General features: G+C 41.8%; 1 protein-coding gene across 5 annotated transcripts in view; it reads left to right on the top strand.

Annotated features, from left to right (window-relative positions):
* The window catches only part of PPFIA2 (PTPRF interacting protein alpha 2), a 422,696-nt gene that overhangs the window by 229,910 nt on the left and 170,673 nt on the right, over window positions 1–22,113 (top strand). For all 5 annotated transcript variants that reach the window (XM_029079000.2, XM_029079003.2, XM_007666225.3 and 2 more), the window contains one exon: window positions 19,277–19,378. In XM_029079000.2, coding sequence (XP_028934833.1) covers window positions 19,277–19,378 — 102 coding nt within the window. The remainder of the gene's footprint in view (window positions 1–19,276; window positions 19,379–22,113) is intronic.

Below are 22,113 nucleotides of genomic sequence, written 5' to 3'. Positions count from 1 at the left end.
GGAGGAGGGAATCTTGCTGTGATGCTTCATCCGTATTTTAACCCAGAAGCGCCTGAGTTGTAATCCTGGATCTGCTACTTGTAAGCTGTGTGATTTTGAGCAAGTCACTTTGCTTCTCTGTGCCTCAGTTACCTCATCTGTAAAGTGAGGATTAAGATCATGAACCCATGTGAGACAGGGACTGTGTCCAACCTGATTATCTTGTAACCACCCCAGCACTTAGAACAGTGCCTGGTACATAGTATGTGCTTAACAAATATCTTAAAAAAACAAAAAAATGCCATCCAATATTGGGCAAAAGGCTATATGAGGAAGAGAGATTTTTTGCCAAAATTTGCAGCTGTGTCCTCAGTCCAACATTTAAAGTCATCCTTTTAAATAATCATGAAAACAAGAAAGCTCTTTTGTTTATTGGCATATTTGCATCTGCAAGCGATGAGATGGTAAAGTAAACACTAGCAAAGGCTTTTCCTTAACATTCGAAACACTGAAAAGATGCACCACGGGACCACGAAGATGCCACAGTTATTTTCTCTTTCAAAAGAATAATGAGAGATCTGATTGTGTAAATGATTATATTGTAAACAACATTTTGTTGCCAGTAAGATCTAGCCTCAGTTTTCCAAGGTGTCTCCTGAAGAATAAACCGTTTTCCTACTTCTCCAGGAAATTACAGCGGTAATAAGCAAAACTGCCAGAGGTCATAGTGATCACCGTACATTAGACTCAGAAGAAGTTTGTGAAACAGCATGAGAACCTCAATGTTTTTTTTCACAGGACTTTCAAAGATGAAGGCTGAAAGTCTAGCCATGAATGACTGCATTAAGCTGCTCGGAGAAGTTTAGCAGCATAAAGAATTTATAACAAGTTGGTACAGTTAAGCTTGTCAGACTTGAGAGATCCTTCAACAGCATCTTTGCACACCAACAGTTGTTAGAGCAGAAGGTGTTTTTTTTTTGTTTTGTGTTTTTTTTTCTGGTATTTGTTAAGTGCTTACTTTGTGCCAGTGCTGTTCTAAGGCCTGGGGCAGATACAATCTAATCAGATTGTACACAGTCCATGTCCCACATGGGGTTTACAGCTTTAATCCCCATTTTACAGATGGGGGAACCAAGGCACAGAGGAGTTAAGAGACTTACCCAAAGTCCCACAACAAACAAGTGGCAGAGCCGGAATTAGAACCCAGTTCATTCTGATTCCCAGGCCTTTGCTCTAACCACTAGATGATGCTGCCTGAGAGTTGTGAAGTGGGTTGTTGTCGTTGCTGTCAAATGATATGGGTGCAATTCACAAATTCTTCCACATTAGAAGCTTCATTGATACCATCTCTGAATTACAATGTTTCTTCAGACCAAAATGTAGCCTAGCAGCAATGATCTCTGCAACAAAAGACAAACAGAAGAACCACAGAGACATTGCTAGATTGAATTAGTAGCTAGTAACAAAATACTTGACACTATTAATAGATTTAGTCTCTGGAAGCCACTAAGTAAATGTGCCTGCCTAGAAATGTTCATTAAGACTCTTCCTGCTCCAGAATAGTGGAGCCAATTGAGTCTGAATTGAAAGCACACTATCCATCAGCCCTCTGAACCCTTTCAAAATGCCGATCATACCTTAGTCATCCTTATAATTTGCTCAGCCGAATCAGCAGCTTTGTTTATCCCATTATAGGTAATTTTCAACCCTTAGTCATTGAATAACGGTAGTGATATTTTAAATTCATAACCATTTCATGCACATTTCAGCACAAACTCAAATATTCTGTAAAAATTGTGCTTGGCCATGCAACTTCAGCCACTGTTCTAAAGGGGCTCAAATTCCCAAAGACAAGAATTAGCCAACTCTCAGGAGTTTTACAAACAAATGTATTCTTTTATTGAAACATACTCTCTCAATTTAAGGGAATGCAAGTGAGAAAGAACATCTATATAAAGGCTTGGATTTTAGAAACTCAGTACTAATTGATGTAATAGTGTTTAAAATGCAGTCTCTAATTCTGATCCTCCAAACATCCTGAAGTAGCAAAGTGCTGCAAATGAACAATTCATACTTTGAGGAATAGGAAGAATTATTTTAATAATCTCTTCTTATATAAAGAAATTAGCAATCGTAAATAATGGTAATGATAACGTTGATATTTGTTTAGTGCTTACTGCGTAGAAAGCACTTACTAAGTCCTGGTGTAGATACAATGAAATTAGATTGGACACAGTCTCTCTTCCTCGTAATAATAATTATCATTTGCCAGCCGCGTAACCTTGAGTAAGTCACTTAACTTATCTGCACCCCAGTTTCCTCATTAGTAAAATGGGTTTTAAATACTCGTTCTCCCTTCCACTTAGATTGTGAGCCCATATGGGCCAGAGTCAGTCTGACCTGATTATCTTGTATCTACTCCAGGGCTTGGTACATTGTAAGCGCTGAACAAATAATTGTAGTACAATTATTATCATCATCCCAGAACTTTCTGTGATGCTTTGAACATGGCAAGTGTTTAATACATGCCTATCAAAAAGAGATATTCAAGCCTGTGGAATATTAAGCTTTAGGACATTACTAAGCGTGGCATTGAGGCTTCTCTTCTCTAGGTGTGGCAAATTGATTCCGAGCGCTGAATTGATTGAATGCTGTGAGGGAGGAGGTCAAGAAGAGGTGGAAGAGAGCTGCTCTTGCCTTCTAATTTGGGCTTTGCTATCTGAGAAGCCGTGGAAAGAGGGTCTCTAGGAAGGAGTTGAAAGAATCCACAGAGCAGAGGGATGACAAGGAGTAGCTAGCAACACCCAGAAACGGAACAGGAATGAGATGGGTTTACAAGCAGAAAAACAGCAAGTAGAAGGATTGTGATCTGGTCCTTCAAGAGATGGAGACACCTTACCCCATCCTGTTTTTCCCTTGACTAGAACCAGGGGCCAGGTGAGTGTCAGCGATTGAAAGAGCAGGCAGAAAAGATGAAGCAAAGTGGTGTGGAAGGACAGGGAGGGAACAGAAATGGAGGGAGGGAGGCTAAACCAGACTCTATCCTTTCAGGTGGAGTCTGGCAACCAGTAAATAAAAGTAGAAAGAGGTAATGAATCAATCAGGAGCATTTATGGAAGACTTATTCTGTGCAGACCGCTCTACTAGGTTCTTGGGAGAGCGGAGTAAAATTAATAAGCAATTCCTGCCCTTATGGAGTTTGCAATCTTGTGGGAGAGAAAAGGACTAAAACAATTTAGAGGCAGGGGAAAGAAACGGCGTTTAAATATAAGAGACCAAGTACGACGGGGGTAAAGGGATGTCTCCTTATATGGTACATAGAGGCTGCAGTATCTCTCTCGTACATCTTGTCTGGGGACAAAAAGATATTCAGGGGCAACCATGGCCTAGTGGCTAGAGATGGGCCTGGGAGTCAGTAGGCCCTAGGTTCTAGTGCCATCTCCATCACTTGTCTGCCATGTGACCTTCGCGAGTCACTTTATTTTTCTATGCCTCGTTTACCTCATCTGTAAAATGGGGACTAAGACTGTAAGCCCCGTGGGGACAGGGACTGTGACCAACCTGTTTACTTTTTAATTACCCTAGTGCTTAAAATAAACCATTAAAAAAAGTGTTAGGTACTTCAATGGTGGACCAAAGAAACATTTTAAATTATGAATGGGACCCAGTCACTCTTAATAGGAGTGGGGAGAGATGGCATGAGAAGACAGAGTGCAGAAATCAGTTGCGTGCCATCTTCTGAGGCGAGCGGGAAGGATGCAGGAGCGGGCAATTTGGGGTGCCTGCCTGCTGATACGTGGCAACAGGCCCCATCTGAGAACGGGGAGGGGGACAGAGAAGAGGAAGAGCAAAGGACAGGGAGGGAGGGAGACAAAAAGCAACACCTGGAAGAGGGACAGCATCAATGGAGGGCAGATGGAGGCTGGAGAAACAGCATAGCCTCGTGGTTACAGCACAGGCCTGGGAATCAGAAAGACTTGGGTTCTAATCCCAGTTCTGCCACTTGTCTGCTGTGTGACCTTGGGCAAGTCGCTTCACGTCTCTGTGCTTCACTTACCTCATCTGAAAATAAGATTATGAGCCCCATGTAGAACAGTGTCTGGCATATAGTTAGCACTTAAATACCATTATTATTGCAGGTGGAAAGGGCCCCAAGATAGACTTCCAGCTTTGGGAGGAGATGGCAATACTAACTGGAAAGGAGGTGGTACCTAAAAGGGTAAAGGGAGAAGAATACAGGGTAAAAGGAAGAAGCTCTAAACTGTAAGCTCCTTGTGGGCAGGGAACAGGTCTTCCCAACTCTTAATACAGTGCTCGGCACACAGTAAGTGTTTAATACAGTGATTGACTTAAGGACCCTAAAAGAGAGTGAAGAGAAGAGTGGAGAAGAGGAGTTTGTTCAAGTGAAGGCTAAGAGGAAGTGAAGAGTAAATAGAAAAGAACTGAGAGGAAGAATGAACACCGGGCGAGTGGGAGGAAAAGAGCAAGAGGCTGAGAAATGAGTCCTGAGATATTCTCCTCCTACTTTGCTCCCAGAAAAGCTCAGGTGCTGGTGAAGGAATAAGTGAGACCAGAGAAGAAAAGCGAGAGAAGAAAAGGAAGAGAACAAAGGTCAAAGTGAGAGGATAGGAGGGAAACCAGACCAGAGCCTCATTTGGTCCAACCCGCATGCTGGCACAGTGAAAGTGACCCGCATTCTACCCAGACTGGGTGATAATAGAGGAGAAATGGTATGTTTTGCTAGAGGAGCCCCAAGAGACTATGAGACAGACAGAAAAGGGGTGGGTGTGGAGCACATTGTGGCTATTCGTCAGGGGAGGTGTGGGGTACTTTTTAAAATCACAGTATCAAAATTAAGAGGGTGATGGAAGTGGGGACAAGGGGGGGACTTTTAACAGACTCAGAATGCAGAGGACTACTGCAGTCAGAGGTTTCTACGTACTGCAGACCTGCAGTCAGAAATGGGAGCTCTTTAAAGCAGTTTCCCTTCTTCGGGAACCACAGTGGGGATTGTTCTGGGAAGGGATGTACATGGCTTCACTGGCAGTCGAGACTGTACCGTCGGAGCGAGGGATTAGATGGGAAGCAAAAACTCTGGAGACAATTTCTCAAAACAGGGGGCTGAGGGACAGTTATAACAGTGGTTGCCAAGGCTGAATTGACCCAGTAGGTTTTGGTCAATCAGTGAGTGATATTTCCTGAGTGCAGAACAATTTAGTAAGTGCTTAAGGTAGTACAGTACAATAAGAGAGTTGGTAGTCTGTGATCCCTGCCTTTAAGGAATTTACAGTCTGTTGGAAGAGATAAGCATTAAAGTAAATTGCAGTTAAGGAGAGCAAGTGGACAGAAGGATATGTACACAAGTGTAGTGGGCGTGGGGATGAGAAAAAGCTGTATCGCCAACCATTTGAAGCTGGCACTTACTGCAAGCTTGGAATTACCGTCAAGTTTGAAGGAGGGATATGGAGGATGGGAACAGAGTCTTTAAAACAAAAAAGTGTCAAAGAGCAATGGAAAGTAGTGAGAAAAAGGGCAGGAGATGTCGAATCTTCAAACTGCAACTGGATAATGGGAAATTTTAAGGAATAATATTAATAATAATTGTGGTATTTGTGAAGTGCTTTACTATGGGCCAGGCACTGTACTAAGCTCTGAAGGGTAGTACAAGCAAATCAGTTTGGACATAGTCCCTGCCCCTCATCAGGCTCACAGTCTTATTTTTACAGATTTTACAGATGAGTAATCAAGGCATAGAGAAGTGAAGTAACTTGCCTCAGGTCAACAGCAGACAAGGGGCAGAGCCAGGATTAGAACCCATGACCTCTGTGTCCCTGGCCTGTGCTCTATTCACTAGGTCACCTTGCCTCTCGGAAGAAACTTGGAAGATCATGTTGATCATGGTATTCGTTAAGCACATATTATATGCCATGCACCATACTAAACTCTGGGGAAGCAGCGTGGCTCAGTGGAAAGAGCCTGGGCTTCGGAGTCAGAGGTCATGGGTTCGACTCCCGGCTCTGCAACTTGTCAGCTGTGTGACCGCGGGCAAGTCACTTAACTTCTCTGTGCCTCAGTGACCTCATCTGTAAAATGGAGATTAACTGTGAGCCTCACATGGGACGACCTGATTACCCTGTATCTCCCCCAGCGCTTAGAACAGTACTCTGCACATAGTAAGCGCTTAACAAATACCAACATTATTATTCTAAAAAATTAGGTTGGATAAAGCAGCTGTCTCATACTGGGCTTCCAGTCTAAGGGGAAGGGAGAACAAGTATTTTATCATCGCTTTTACACACAAGGAAGTGGAGGGCAAGATAAGTAACTTGCTCAAGGTCACTGGTAGGCAAGTAATGGAACTGAGATTAGAACCCAGGCCTCCTGACTCCCCAACTGGCACTCTTTCCACTAGGCCATGCTGTTTCACATGTCATCTGAGAATCATCAGATCATCTGAAAGAGGGACAAAGCAAAGTACCTTAAATAAGATAGTAAATGTATATTTTGAAAGGTGTAGATGTTAAATGCGATAGTTCATAACCTCATGAAGCAACATGGTCTAATGGAAAGAGCCCCGGCCTGGGAGTCAGAGGACCAGGGTTCTAATCCCAGTTCTGTCAATTGCTTGCTGTGTGACCTTGGGCAAGTCACCTAACCTGTGACTCAGTTTCCTCAACTGCAAAATGGGTATTTCATGCTTGTTCCCCCTCTTGCTTAGACTGTGAGCCCCATGCAGGACAGGAACTTGTCCATAATGGTAAACTTGTATCTGCCCCAGTGCTGAGAATAGTACGTGACCTATAGTAAACACTTAATAAATAAAATAGTGCTTGAAATATAGTAAGTGCTTAATAAATACAATAGCAAATAAACCTCAGTAGTTCTGAACAAGACCAACCAACAAATGTTGAACAATTTTAAGGAAAAATTGAGGGAAGCGTGTAAAGAAGAAGTGGAGTGCTTAAAAGAGGGAATGGCAGGGAATGTTTCGGTCTACTCTGTTGTGTTGTACTCTCCCAAACACTTAGTAGAGTGTTCTGCACATAGTAAGTGCTCCATAAATAAATTGATTTGGATTGTACCCGGAGGAGGAAGGAAGTGTGGGTATTGGTGACACTGAAGGAAAAAGCTGCTCAGTGAAGGAGTCCTGGGTAGGGTTACAAAGTGTTTTTACGAAAAAAAAAAAATCCCATCTCAAAATTGAGCTGGCAATAACAATAATAATGGTATTTGTTAAGCGCTTACTATGTGTTCTATTCTAAGCACTAGGGCAGATACAAGGTAATCAGGTGTCCCATGGGCTCACAGTCTTAATCCTTATTTTACTTACGTGGTAACTGAGACAGAGAAGTTAAGTGGCTTGCTCAAGGTCACACAGCTGACAAGTGGTGGAGCTGGGTTTAGAACCCCCGCCCTCTGCCTCCCAAGTCCGTGCTCCTTCCACTAAGCCACGCTGCTTCTTGGAGCAGAAGGGTGGTGACTTTGTTGGAAAAGAAGCAGATGGTGCAGATGTTCTGGGGAGCTCATTGGACAGATCTGTAGGAAGTGTTGGATGGCGAGAATAATGATACAGAGCATCCTCACTTTTACATAAGAATCGTAAAAAGAAGGACATCAGGAACTGGAGGCTGCTCTCTCTGCTGAATACTAAGGTCACTGCAGGTCCTGGAGACGAACTCATCCACAGAATGCAGTGAAAGTGAGGTCATATGTGGACAGGTTGGTGCGTGTAAATGAGATCTTCGGTCATACCAAAGATGGGAACTGGAACCGGTGCCTTGTGAGCCCGGGCCAAGAGACAACTTTCGGTAGAGTGAGCTGTGTTCGACCTCTCCTACCAGACCCAGATCAAATCAACTGGAATAGAACTATTATGCCATTCCACAGCACCAAAACGAGATGCTAGATGGAAAAGAATTCCTCTGAGTGGGAATTTGTCACATGAGGGAGTGATCCAAGCCCAGACTAGCGAGAAGTTCGAGAGGGTCTTGAAATTTATGGCCAAGAAGTTGGGGGTGTCGAGGGAAAAGTTAGGTATGTGACATCCTTAAAAATTAGGGTGAAAGTCAAGGAAATCCTTCATCACATCTTTCTTTCAGCATCCTGTTGTCACCCCTGGAAATAGGATCCAGTAATTGTATTTGTTATGTATTTATGTGCAGTGGATAGGGCACACAGGCCGGGGAGTCAGAAGGACATGGGTCCTAATCCCGACTCTACCCCTTGTCTGCTGTGGTACTTCAGTTACTTCAGTTCTCTGGGCCTTAGTTACCTCACCCGTAAAATGTAGATTGAGACTGTGAGCCCCATGTGCCCAACCCTATTTGCTTGTATCCACCCCAGGAATTAGTGCAGTGCCTGGCAAATAGTAAGCGCTTAATAAATATAATTATTATTATTAATGTTCCCATTGACTGTATTTGGTTATTATTGTTTATTTGCACCTCTCTGCATAAAGGCAGCTAACACGGGTCAAACACAAACACGCTGCTTAGAGAAGCAGCGTGGCTCAGGGAAAGAGTACGAGCTTTGGAGTCAGAGGTCATGGGTTCGAATCCCAGCTCTGCCACTCGTCAGCTGTGTGACTGTGGGCAAGTCACTTAATTTCTCTGTGCCTCAGTTACCTCATCTGTAAAATGGGGATTAAGACTGTGAGCCCCACTTGGGACAACTTGATTCCCCTGTGTCTACCCTAGGACTTAGTGCTCTGCACATAGTAAGCGCTTAACAAATACCAACATTATTATCATTAACAGGTCCAGAGAGTAGATCCAAGCATTTATGTAGTCAAGAGGTCAATATAGCCTTCCATAGAACACGAGCTATAGAGGCTGTCACCTCCTTGGACCAGATATTATTGTTCCTGCATATTTTTTTTACCCTATTTATTTATCACATTACTCTATTCATTTTGTTATTGAAATGTACATCACCTTGATTCTATTTATTTGCTATTGTTTTAATGAGACGTTCATCCCCTTGATTCTATTTATTGCTATTCTTGTCTGTCCATCTCCCCCGATTAGACTGTCAGCCTGTCAAAGGGCAGGGACTGTCTCTGTTACTGATTTGTCTATTCCAAGCGCTTAGTACAGTGCTCTGCACATAGTAAGCGCTCAATAGATGCTATGGAATGAATGAATGAATGAATTTCTGCAGATAGTCATCTTCTCCCTTTCCCATGCTCCCTTCCCTGAAATTCCCCATCCCTCAGGAGTCTGGAATTGGGTTCTCATTGCTTTTGCAAGCTTCTTTCCCAGGATCTCCACAGCCACACTAGAGAAACATGGAGTTCGGGTGGGCATCTGGACTGTATGGTTCATTTCCAACTTGGGATTCCTGGAGCATTTTAGCTCCTGTTCTCCTGTTATTTTTACCAGAATTTCAGGCCCGATGTTCCTTTTCTATTAGCGAACACAGATGGTAAAGGGAATTTGGGGCCTCGCTGATATGGCCTAAGGAAATACGATTCACGTACTTCATTCTCTCTCCTCCCCCTTAGTTAAAACTCTGGGTAGAGCACTGAAGAAGATTAAGACCCCTAGGAGAAGGGTTTTTACTGACCACTCTCACTGTGCAGGAAAGTCGAGATGGCAATTTGGGCCCATTGGAGAGACGGCTGGATGGCTGCAGAAGCCGGGGGAAGCAGAATGGTGTAATGGATAGATCTGGGTCCTGGAGTTAGAAGATCATGGGTTCTAATCCTGGCTCTGCCACTTGTCTGCTGTGTGGCTTTGGGCAAGTCACTTCACTTCTCTGTGCCTCAGTTCCCTCATCTGTAAAATGGGGATTAAGACTGTGAGCCCCACGTGGGACAACCTGATTCCCCTGTGTTTACCCCAGCGCTTAGAACAGTGCTCTGCACATAGTAAGCACTTAACAAATACCAACATTATTATTATTATTCTCTGTGCCTCAGTTACCTCATCTGTAAAATGGAGATTAAGACCGTGAGCACCATGTGGGACAGGGACTGCATCCTACCCAATTAGCTTGTGTCCACCCCAGTACTTAATACAGTGCCTAGAACATAATGCTTAACAAATACCACAATTATTTTTGTTATTATTATTATAGACCAAGTCCTGACTATACTGAGCTGCCCCATAGTCATACTCATTTAGCTCAAGAGTGGAGCCATGTCACTAAAGTTGGCTGCAACCTAAGCTAGGATACACAGTAGAGATACAGTTGAGCCCTTTCATTTTCACTTGCTGGAAAAATAGCATTTCCTGAGCCTCTACTCCCTACCCTTGGATTCAGGGCTCACATACTGGCCCTTCCTCAGGAATGCAGTTTTCTCTCCCTTCCCTTTTCCAGACCAGATTGGGCAAACAAAATTTCAAAGATCAGAGTGCATCCCTGGAATGATTGGGGCGGATCTATGGTCCCTAATGTGAGCATCAGCATCCTCGTTCGTGTCCTGAGGGCAACCCCCTCCCTCCAACCGCCACTCTCCACCCCCAAAAAGAAAAAAAGCATGGCATGAAATGTTTGTGTTCTTCTGTGGAGGGCTGCTTTTTAATCACTATTATTAATATTGTTAATAATAATGATGGTATTTTGTTAAGTGCTTACTATGTGCTAGACATTGTTCTGAGTACTGGGGCAGATACAAGGTAATCAGGTTGGACACAGTCCACATCCCACTTGGGGCTCACAGTCTTAATCCCCATTTTACTGATGAGGAACCTGAGCCCCAGAGAAGCAAAATGTTTTGTGCCCTTAGGCGAGTCAAATGGCAGAGGGAGAATTAGAACCCAGGGCCTTTTGATTCCGAGGCCGGTGCTCTATCCTCTGGTATTTAAATGTTTGTATCTGCTCTGTGGTTCAGCTTGTAGTTGGCCTGTCTTAGTACCTTATCAAGATTGACTTGTTTTCCAGTATTTATTCTCCTATTTCTTTCCATAATTTCCCTTGTTCAACTTCTCATTAATTTAGCTTGTGAGTTCCTTTGTGTGAGTCAGAATTAATTTTGTAACTTTCCCCAGTGCTACATATGGTAAGCACTTAATAAACGGCATAATCAATACTCTTTTATCCTTTTTGGTTGAGGTATTAGTTGACGGTTAGGCTGACTGGGCAACTTTTACTTTACCTACTGATATTTTTTTGTTGTTGTGTCAGGAACTGTACTAAGTGCTGGGGCAGACATATACTAATCAGGTTGGACACCGTCCATGCCCCACATGGTGCACAGAGCAGTAATCCACATTTTACAGGTGGGGTAACTGAGGCACAGAAAAGTTAAGTGATTTGCCCTAGTTCACGCTGAAGAAGAGTGGTGGAGCCAGAGTTAGAAACCAGGTTCTTCTGTCTCTCAGGCCCATGCTCTATCCATTCATTCATTCACTCATTCATTCAATAGTATTTATTGAGCACTTATTATGTGCAGACCACTGTACTAAGCGCTTGGAATGTACAAATCGTCAACAGAGAGAGACAATCCCTGCCCACTGATGGGCTTACAGTCTAATGGGGGGAGACGGACGGACAAAAACAGTAGCAATAAATAGAATCAAGGGGATGTACATCTCATTAACAAAATAAATAGGGTAATCAAAATATATACAAATGAGCGGATGAGCACAGTGCTGAGGGGAGGGGACGGGAGAGGGGGAGGAGACACACTGCTTCTCATTTTGAGTCTTTATATTCATTTCAATTATTTCATATTCAGCATGAAAACAATTTTATGCTACTGGATGTGTTTTTGCCCCAGCAGGTGTTGCTTAACCAGATGCTGGAGTCTTTATAATTAATACGCAACTTCATGTTCAACATGCCTCCTACTTTTACCCTGTCAGAGATAGGGAACATTGGCTTGCGCTGCCATCACATTGTTTAAATGGAGGTGATTCAGTGACTGACCTATTTTATGTTCAGTACTCATTGGGGCAGGCGATTATGTAAACGTACTTTAGCCCCATATGTCTCGATATTCAAATGAAGGAAGCAAACCGTGACATTTCTTCATTGGAACGCTTCAAGATTTAAATTCTCATTTCATTTCAGGAATTTTTTTTCATAGATGGTTTATCTGTAATTATTTCTTGGTGAATAATTTACATTGGAATTCAGTGGTCACTTAGGCATTTTCAACAAAAGCAATTATTTTATTGGTTTTAGAAAAGAATGGAGGTGGTACTCGAGCTGCTTAGAAACCCCAAAATAGTATGGGGTTGAAGATTGATTTTGGTAAAATATATATTCAAAGTGATATTTTAAAATGCAATTTAGAAAATATAAACAACAAATTCTTAGTAAAACCCATTTTTGTATTTTTTAATTGGTCAAATTAATTTTAGAAATTGTAGATCTTTGAGTTAAAATTTTACTATTTTTCTGAGGTCATTTATTTAGAGTTTGTGCTAATACCCAGATAAAAATTTCACATCTTGCATTTTTTTATTCAATTAAACATTTTCTAATTTGAAAAAGTACCAGGCCAGTGCCAATTCTATATATTTTAGTGGGCGAGAAATGTTGGTGAGTGTGGAGAGTAGAATAATCTTGTGCTTTAAAAATTCTGTCAGAAGGTTGGTATTAGTTGTCAGAGTTGTAATCATATTTATTATGCACTTACTGAGAGTATGCAGGTGAGAATTAGGGTTGCTGGTCCTCAAAGACTCATGGTTTAAGACTGAAGGGTTAAAGGATATAGGCAAACAACACATAAGGAGAAATCATTGTAATTGTAATTATGGTACTTGTTAAGTGCTTACTGTGTGCTAAGCACTGTTCTAAGCACTGGGGTAGAGACAAATTTATCAGGTAGACACAATCTGTGTCCCACATGAGCTCACAGTAGTGGAAAGAGCCTGGGCTTTGGAGTCAGAGGTCATGGGTTCGAATCCCAACTCTGCTACTTGTCAGCTGTGTGACTGTGGGCAAGTCACTTAACTTCTCGGTGCCTCAGTTACCTCATCTGGAAAATGGGGATTAACTGTGAGTCTCATGTGGGACAACCTGATTACCCTGTATCTACCTAGCACTTAGAACAGTGCCCTGCACATAATAAGCGCTTAACAAATACCAGCATTATCATTATTATTATTAAGAGGGATTTGGATCCCCATTTAACAGATAAAGAAACTGAGAAACAGAAAAGTTAAGTGACTTGACCAATGTCGCACAGCAGACACACGGCAGAGGAAGGATTAGAATCCAGGTCCTCTGACTCTCAGGTAGGTGCTTTTATCATTAGGCAATGCTGCTTCTCAAAAAAGGCAATAGAACAGTACAAACAAAATCAACATAAGAGATGAGGACATAAACTAAAAGCAGAGGGGTTACTGTTTCTAGGAGAGCAGAGTTGGGTGCTTTTCGAGGCTCTAAGACTAACAGTCGTAGCCACAGAGACCACCACCCCAGTAGAACTGAGCTTTCAGGAACTCCCACTGTCGGAGGGTGGAAGGCAGAGGAGGAGCCTGCGAGAGGGACTGAAAAGGAGCACCAGAGAAATAGGAGAACCACCAAGTCAGAACAGAGTTAGTGAAGTCATGATTGAATAATCTTTCAAGGAGAATGGGGTGGTCCAGTTTTGAAGGTAGCTGAAAGATCACTGGGGATTAGGATGAAATAAAGGCTGTTGGATTTGGAGAGAAGATTGTTGTCGACCTTTGAGAGGGCAGTTTCTGTGAAGTAAAGGATATCAGCAGGTCGATTTTCCCACCAGTCAGATGGTTGTAAACACTCAACAGGCAGATAGGACCACGAATCAGAGGATGGGGTGGGAGCGGTGGATTGTAAACCACCGTTTGGACGAAAGAACCAAACCAGCCAAAGTTTCCCAGAAGCCTGTGGGAATCGTAGAATAGCAAGCTGCTCATTTATTGTCTGATGCGATATACGTATTGGGAGTTACTGATTTCCTTCATGGAAGTTGAAAAAGACATTTGTTAGATGAACTATAAAACTCAGGCAGAAGTGAGAATTTGGGTTTCTTTAGGCAAGAGGCGGTTATGTTGAGGTTTGGGTGAAGCAGGTCAGAGCATTTATGGCTTGAACTACAAACTCCCCAAAATTTATCAGCAGCGAAGACAAAGAGACTTTGTATTGTTTTTTCCTTAGGAAAGTAAATTTATGTTTATAGTGCAGGTTGAGTATAGTTACTTTGGAATGAAAATGTTGCATGTGGTACAAATAGTCATTTCTATTCAATTACAAGAGAGGGGTTTTTTTGCTTAGTTTTAATTGGTTTCTTAGCTCGGTAACTTCTGTACAAACTAAGAGTGCAGTTGTGCTTGTCAAAATGTATTAGTTATGCAGAAGATGTTTACCTTTAGGCCTTCTAAGCTATGACTGACCATGCAGCTTTGCTGTTTCAAACAATAATGACAGATGACAGCTTCCCCTTAGTTCTAAACATCTAGGAGGCAAATGCAAGAGCAGAGGTCATTAGCAGCACATGCCATTACATAACAGAAAAAAAACAAGAAAGAGCATTATAATGCTCTTAATTTCATGACAAATATGCTTTTTGGTGCTGTCCCTATCTAGTGAACATTCAAATCCTTGGGGATTGTACTTGGTTTAGAGATGTGCATTAAAATGAACTAAGAACTCATGGAATTTTTAATAGAAAGGCCTATCAAATTTTTTTTGAGTGAATCCTTGCAAAATTTAACATTTGTCATGAGAAAGATCACCCATAAAAAATATGGCTCGAGTCTTTACACAAGACATGCTCTTTTCTGTTGATTTTCTTCCTGAGCAGTCTGTGATATAAGGTTTAAGAGGATAGTGTTGTTTTAAAATCTTTGTCTTGAGTTAAGCTATTTGAAAAGTAATTTTCTCAGGTACTCATAACTAAGAGCTAAAATAAATGTGCTCTGGGACTGCTTCTTATACTTTCTGCAAATTATTTTTGCTTACAAGAATTAATTCCAAAATTGGTGATAACTGCAAAGACATTCCTAAAAAAATGTTTTACATAGAAAAAAATCTCTCAGGCAAGAAAATAATTGCAAACCGAAAGAACACGTCACCAAGCTTGACGTGAGTTTCTCATGCCATAACAGAATAAATTTACATGTATGCTTACTTAGGGTGACCAGTTATCCAGTTTTAATATGGTACCAGGTAGTCTTACATCTCTGAAATTTTCAGTTCGTAAATTTTCTCCACCGTGGGGTTCAAGGTGTTCACAAGGCTTCATACCAACCTGGAAGGGAAACACAAAAGCTTTGGAGAAAGCATGGTGAAGAGACACAGGGACCCTCAAAGAGAAGATGTAGGATTGTTCATTCCCAAGGCTTCAACTACCATTTCTATGCAAAATTTTCCCAAATCTACCTCTCCAGCTACAGCCTCTCTCCTCCTCTGCAGTCTCGCATTTCTTCCTGATTTCAGGACATCTCGACCTGGCTATTCCACTGATACCTCAAACAAAAGATGTCCAAAACAGAACTCATTATCTTCCCCCCCAAATCTCCTCCTGCCCTTGACTCTCCCAATGCTGTAGACATCCTTCCGATTGCCCAAGCCCATAATTCTGGAATTACACTAGACTCATCTCTCTCATTCAAACTGTCACAAATCCTACCTGTTCTACCTTCACCATACTGATAAATACAGCTCTTTCATCTCAATCCAAACAACCGCTACCCATATCCATCATATCCTGACTTGACTACTGCATCAGCCTCCTAGCTGCCCTTGCTGAGCTCTCTGCTTTCTGGTTCTCTCCCCATTCCAATCCCTACTTCACTCAGTTGACTGGATCATTTTTTCTCAAAAAAATGTTTAGCCCTCTTCTACCCACGAACAGAAAGTCCTTTCCATCAGCAATAAAGCACTCAATGAGCTTGGCCATCCTACCTTTGTCTTGTCTTATGCCGTCGAGTTGTCTCCGACCCATAGCGACTCCGTGGACATATCTCTCCCAGAATGCCTCACCTCCATCCGCAATCATTCTGGTAGTGTATCCGTAGAGTTTTCTTGGTAAAAATATGTAAATGGTTTACCATTGCCTCCTGTGCAGAAAACCTGAGTTTCTGCCCTTGGCTCTCTCCCATGCCACCGCTTTCCAGCACAGGTGAGTTTTGAGTTGTAGCAGCTCCACTCGCTAGCCACTGGTCAAGCCAGGAATGGTATGGGAGAAGTAGCGTGGCTCAGTGGAAAGAGCCCGGGCTTGGGAGTCAGAGGTCATGGGTTCAAATCCCGGCTCTGCCACTTGGCAGCTGTGTGACTGTGGACAAGTCACTTCACTTCTCTGTGCCTCAGTGAAATGGGGATTAACTGTGAGCCTCACATGGGACAACCTGATTACCCTGTATCTACCCCAGCGCTTAGAACAGTGCTCTGCACATAGTAAGCGCTTAACAAATACCAACATTATTATTATTATTATGGGTATGCCTCTGCTTCTCTCTCCCTCCCGTAGTCGTGACTGTCAGAGTACTGAAAGCTCTTCAGGTACGATTCTGAGAAGGGGCCTCCTGCCTTACCCTGCTGATTTTCCCCCACAAGCCAGTCTGCTCACAGTGCACCTTACTCGATCAACTTCAATCTCATGTATCTTGTCACTGACCCGAACCCACGTCCTCCCTCTGGCCTGAAACTCCCTCCCCCTTCATATATACTACTTGTCCCATTTTCAAATTTTTAAGTGCTTAGTACAGTGCTCTGCACAAATTAAGCACTTAATAAATACCATACTTAATAAATACCACTGAGAATTGATTGTTCATTAAAATCACAACTCCTCCAAGAGGTCTTTCCCGATAAAGCCCTCTTTTTTCCTCTACTCCCTCCACCTTCTGCTTCTGCTTTGTGTCTGTGTGAGTGTAGGAATATATCCTATATGATATGTAGAAATATGAGAATGCTAGGAACAGTAGCAGGAGCTTCAAACAACTTAAATGGCAACATGTGGTTGGGAAGCCATGTCCTGCTATTGCCTTTTCAACAGCACATTTATGCGGTAGGTGAACACAGATACTGGCTCCATTTTTGAGGATAACTATCTAGTTGTCTCTTTTTAATGGTGTGCGTGTGTGTGTGCACATGTGTGCGCACATATATATGAGGTTGAAATATATGTATATGAGTTTGAAATGTAAATCGAGAGAGATTGCCAGGAGGTTTCTATTTTAAAGAGAAGTTAAACAAAATATTTTGTTTGGGAACATAGCCCAAAAAGATATACATTAAAAGGGCATTTTAGTTGGGCTGTATTTTAGTGACTTGGAAATGCCGAAGGGTGTATTCAGTGTGATCCTGAGCCATATGCTAAGGCTGTATCTTAGATGGTTGAAAAACAAGCTGAGTGAATATTTTTTCTAGAGGGAGAATTAATGGGTCAACCAACTTTGCTGTTTTTTTACCTGCCTCTTTTGCATGAAATGCCTTCTGCCTGAGCCAGTGCCCTTCACTTTAGCACAAGACCCTGAATAAATCAATTTATCACGGTGGCATTAACTCAGCTATTTAAACTGGCAGTTTAAGTGAAGCATTCATTTTACTCATCCTCAAAATAACTAGTGACTTCCATCTTGACAAATCTAATGGACTCCACTCTATCCAGCTTGACATGTTGGCTGCCTCTGACATTATGGACCTCTCCTTCCTTCTGGAAATCAATCAATCATTGGCATTTATTGAGTGCATATACTGTGTGCAGTGTACTGTACTGAGCACTTGTACAGTACACCAGAGGTAGACATATTCCCTGACCACAAGGAGCTTACAGCCTAGAGAAAATGTTGTCTAGTATTAATTATGCTGTAACAGCTCTCTTCAGCTCAATTTCTGCTCCTTTTTTTTTTTTTTTTTGTATTTGTTAAACACTTACTGTAACGAGCATTCAGAAGAACAAGGTAAAGTCTCTGGCTATGTTTGAGGAAAACTGCATAAAATCTTTTGAAGAATTGTAAATCTTTGATCACACATGTCTGAGAGACTATTTCCAAATCAATCATATTTTGTTCAGAATAATTTACTTAAAAAAGGAACACAAGAGGAAATTCTCCTTATAATAAAATCCGGTAATCAACCGCAAAACCCTTGTTTCTCTGGCTATCTTTTCCCTGGTCCTGATTAGGTGATAAAGAAGCTCATTCCAGGTCAGGGCAGAAAATCTCAAAGCCGGAGCTCTTTTACAGGTCTGAGTTGAAAGAGACTTTGGGTTCCAATGCTGATTCATTCAATAGTATTTATTGAGCGCTTACTATTTGCAGAGCACTGTACTAAGCGCTTGGAATGTACAAATCGGTAACAGATAGAGACAGTCCCTGCCCTTTGACGGGCTTACGGTCTAATTGGGGGAGACGGACAGACAAGAACAATAGCAGTAAATAGAATCAAGGGGATGAACATCTCATTAAAACAGTAGCAAATAAATGGAATCAAGGCGATGTTCATTTCATTAACAAAATAAATGAGGTAATGAAAATATGTACAGTTGAGCGGACGAGTACAGTGCTGAGGGGATGGGATGGGAGAGGGGGAGGAGCAGAGGGAAATGAGGGGAAAAGAGGGTTTAGCTGCTGATGTAGAACACAGGGATTAGGACAAGGATTGTTCTCCCACCTCTAGACTGTAAACCTGTTGTGGGCAGGGAACCTATCTGCTAATTCTGTTATATTATACTCTCCCAAGTGCTTGGTACAGGGTCTGCACACAGTAAGCGCTCAGTAAATGTGACTGATTCCAAAGCTGAGGTAGAGCATAATCCGGGTTTAAGTACTAGAACTGTTTTCCTCTTCTAGACTGTAAACTTGTTATGAGCTGGAACATCTCTGGCTAATTCTGTGGTTTTGTACTCTCCCAAGCACTTAGTACCATGTTCTGCACAGAGTTAGCACTAATAAATACCATTGATCGATGAATCAGGGTAAGATACTGGGCTCAAATGTGGCTAGAAAGAAGTTTGTTTTAGAGTCATGGTAAAGAAGTGATGCAATATTGTTCAGATACATTCTGGCTGATAAAATCATAATCACTGAATAATTTATATAGTTACTCCTATTTTTCCATTTTGTGCTGTAAATTAAATTATATGTGGTTTAAAAATACTTGATTGGATATAAGAAAATACAGAAAACCTTATCCCTGCCTACTTGGACTTTGCATGCGGAAGGGACAGGTGAATATTATTTCTCCATGAGTAAAGTCAAGCCAGAGTATCGAACACTCTGCTTTTTATAGAGAGAGTATGTTTTATCAAGGGAAATGCAAACTTCTTTAGAATTGATATTCCATGTATTTATTAATCCATTTTCCTTTCACTTTGGTAGTGACCCTCCTAATATAGAATAATGTGATAATTCCCTTAAAATGTTTTCTCTTTTAGGAATTTGCTGCTCTAACAAAGGAGTTAAGTGCATGCAGGGAGCAATTGCTGGAAAAGGAAGAGGAAATTTCTGAACTTAAAGCTGAAAGAAACAATACAAGAGTGAGTAGCAATTTATGTTTTTGCCCATTTATGTTGCCTTTAATTAGCTTTGTATTTTGTGTTCTATTCTTTCAATATTAATCAAATATTGAAGTACTTACATATTCATTTGAGATTTGCCATTAGTTCCTAAAAAGGAGTTTGTCAGATATAGTGAAATCAGTTATTTTAATCAAATGATTCTTTTCCTTCCACTGAATGACAAAATGTCATCTATTCCATTTCTTAAAGTTTGAGCTTCCCAACTAAATGAAGATGGAAAATGGTAAGCAACTAATAGGTCTCTAATTTAAAACAGTAGGGCTTCTTGTGAAGATTTTTGAGAAGTGATTTTCATAGAATTGCTCTAATGTATTTTAATAATAATAATAATTGTGGTATTTGCTAATTGCTTACTATGTGTCAGTCACTATACTAAGTGCTGGGACGGATACAAACAAATCAATTTTAATACAGTCCTCGTCCACAGATGTGGGTCTCACATCACCATTTTACAGATGAGGTAACTGAGGCACAGAAAAGTGAAATCAAAGCGATGTGTGAAATCTAGATCACACAGAAGATAAGTGGCAAAGTCAGAATTAGAACCCATAACCTTCTGACTCCCAGGTCTTTGCTCTATCCGTGGCTCAATGTCTCTATGCCATTTCTTCTTTAGACATGAAAAAGCCATTTCATTCTTTGTCAATGAAAGGCTTTCTGGCAGGAGTGTTCTCCAACTCTCCAATTTAGCTGACAGTTATCATAGGTGAGTCAGAAAGGTTTTTCACAATCTCATAGCGGCTTTTGCTTCAGAGACCTGTAGGTTTCTCCAACTGTGTGTGTAAGAATAGAAATAATTTTGATTGAGCACCAGCTGAATGCAAGACACTTGACTAAGTAGTTGGGAAACACAAAAGAGTCATGTTCCTATCCACAAGAAATTTGCAGCCTAGTCAGTGAGAGGCAAATATTCACAAACAGTGATTTCAGGATCCATAAAATTGAGTAAATCAATGGAATAAATGTGAGTCTACAAGTGTTGTGGATGGGCATACACAGATAAGTACTTACTGGAATTTTTTGAACACTTACTGTATGAAGGAGAATACAATGCTTAGAGCTGTTTATGTTTTCCGTGCACGAGGAGTTTACAATCTAAAGGACCACAAGTTTCAACAGCAGGTTACAGTCTGCTTAAGTGCAAGAGGTGGTCTAAGGAGTAATAACATTTGTTATTACCACAGAAAAAATTTATGGTATTTGTTAAGCACTTATTTTGTGCCAAACACTGTATTAGGTGCTGGGGTAGATACAAACTAATCAGGTTGGACACAGTCCCAGTCCCACATGGGGCTCACAGTCTTAATCTCCATTTCACAGATGAAGTAACTGAAACATAGAGAAGTGAAATGAGTTGCCCAAAGACTGACAGTAGATAATAATGCTGTTATTTGTTAAGCGCTTACTATGTGCCGAACACTGTTATAAGCGCTGGAGTAGATACAGGGTCATCAGGTTGTCCCATGTGAGGCTCACAGTTAATCCCCATTTTCTAGATGAGGTAACTGAGGCACAGAGAAGTTAAGTGACTTGCCCACAGTCACACAGCTGACAAGTGGCAGAGCCAGGATTTGAACCCATGACCTCTGACTCCCAAGCCCGGGCTCTTTCCACTGAGCCATGTGCATGGCATTAGAACCCAGGTCCTTCCGACTCCCACGTCCATGTTCTGTACACTAGGCCACACTGCTTCACAAGGAAAGATATGTTCCTTGTCCACAACGGGCTTAAAGTCTAAAGAACCATGTGTCCTACAGTAGAGTGCAATTTACTGAAGTGTAAGAGGTGACTGAAAGAGTAGTAACATTTGGGATACTAGTAATCAGTTAGGAAAGACTTGCTGGAAAAGTTAAGAATTTTTAGGTGCGATTTGAAAGAGGTTAGGATTCAGGTTTGGAAGATTTCAGAAGGGAGTGAGTTCCGGGCAAGGGAATAATTCATTGACCTGTATTTATTGAGTGCTTATATGTGCAAAGCAGTGTACTAAGCTCTTGGGACAGTACAGTCTAACAATAAACAGATATATTCCTTGCCCATAACAACCTTACAATCTAGAGGGGGATAGTATGTTTGAAGCAGAGGAAAAGGTAACCATTGGAGGGTTTTGAGGGGGGAGGGATATATGTTTGGAGCAGCGTTTCAAGAAGATGATCCAGCCAGCATAATGGAGTGTGAACTCAAGGGCAGAGAGGCTGGAGGCTGATAGAATTGATCAATCATTCATTCATTCAATAGTATTTATTGAGCGCTTACTATGTGCAGAGCACCGTTCTAAGCGCTTGGAATGAACAAGTCGGCAACAGATAGAGACCGGTCCCTGCCGTTGGACGGGCTTTGAGTCGGGAGGGTGCTGATTTCTGATCCAGAGCAGGGCTTCCATATTCTGCCACAGCTTCTCGAGGAGCCAAGGCCCTGCCTCGGCTGACGCATCTTGGACTGGTAGCGAAACTGCGGTGACTTGGCTGGGGGGGACTGAGATTAGTGAAGATGGTGGAGGTACTGTGGTAGCGAGAAGTTAGTAACCTCTCTACTTCCTTCTTCTTGACTCCTTTCTTTAACTCCTCCTCCTCCCCTCTTCCTTCCTTCTCTATCTCTTCTCTTCCACTCTCCACACTCTTTTTGTCTCCCCCTCCTCTTCTCATCTCTCTTCTCCCCCTTTTCTCTTCCTCTCTGTTCCCTTCTTTAATGTTGGT

Source organism: Ornithorhynchus anatinus, chromosome 14 (genome assembly GCF_004115215.2).
Source record: "Ornithorhynchus anatinus isolate Pmale09 chromosome 14, mOrnAna1.pri.v4, whole genome shotgun sequence".
In the NCBI taxonomy this organism is placed as follows: Eukaryota; Metazoa; Chordata; class Mammalia; order Monotremata; family Ornithorhynchidae; genus Ornithorhynchus; species Ornithorhynchus anatinus.
The sequence above is the reverse complement of the archived record's forward strand: the minus strand, read 5'-3'. Positions and strand labels throughout refer to the sequence as shown.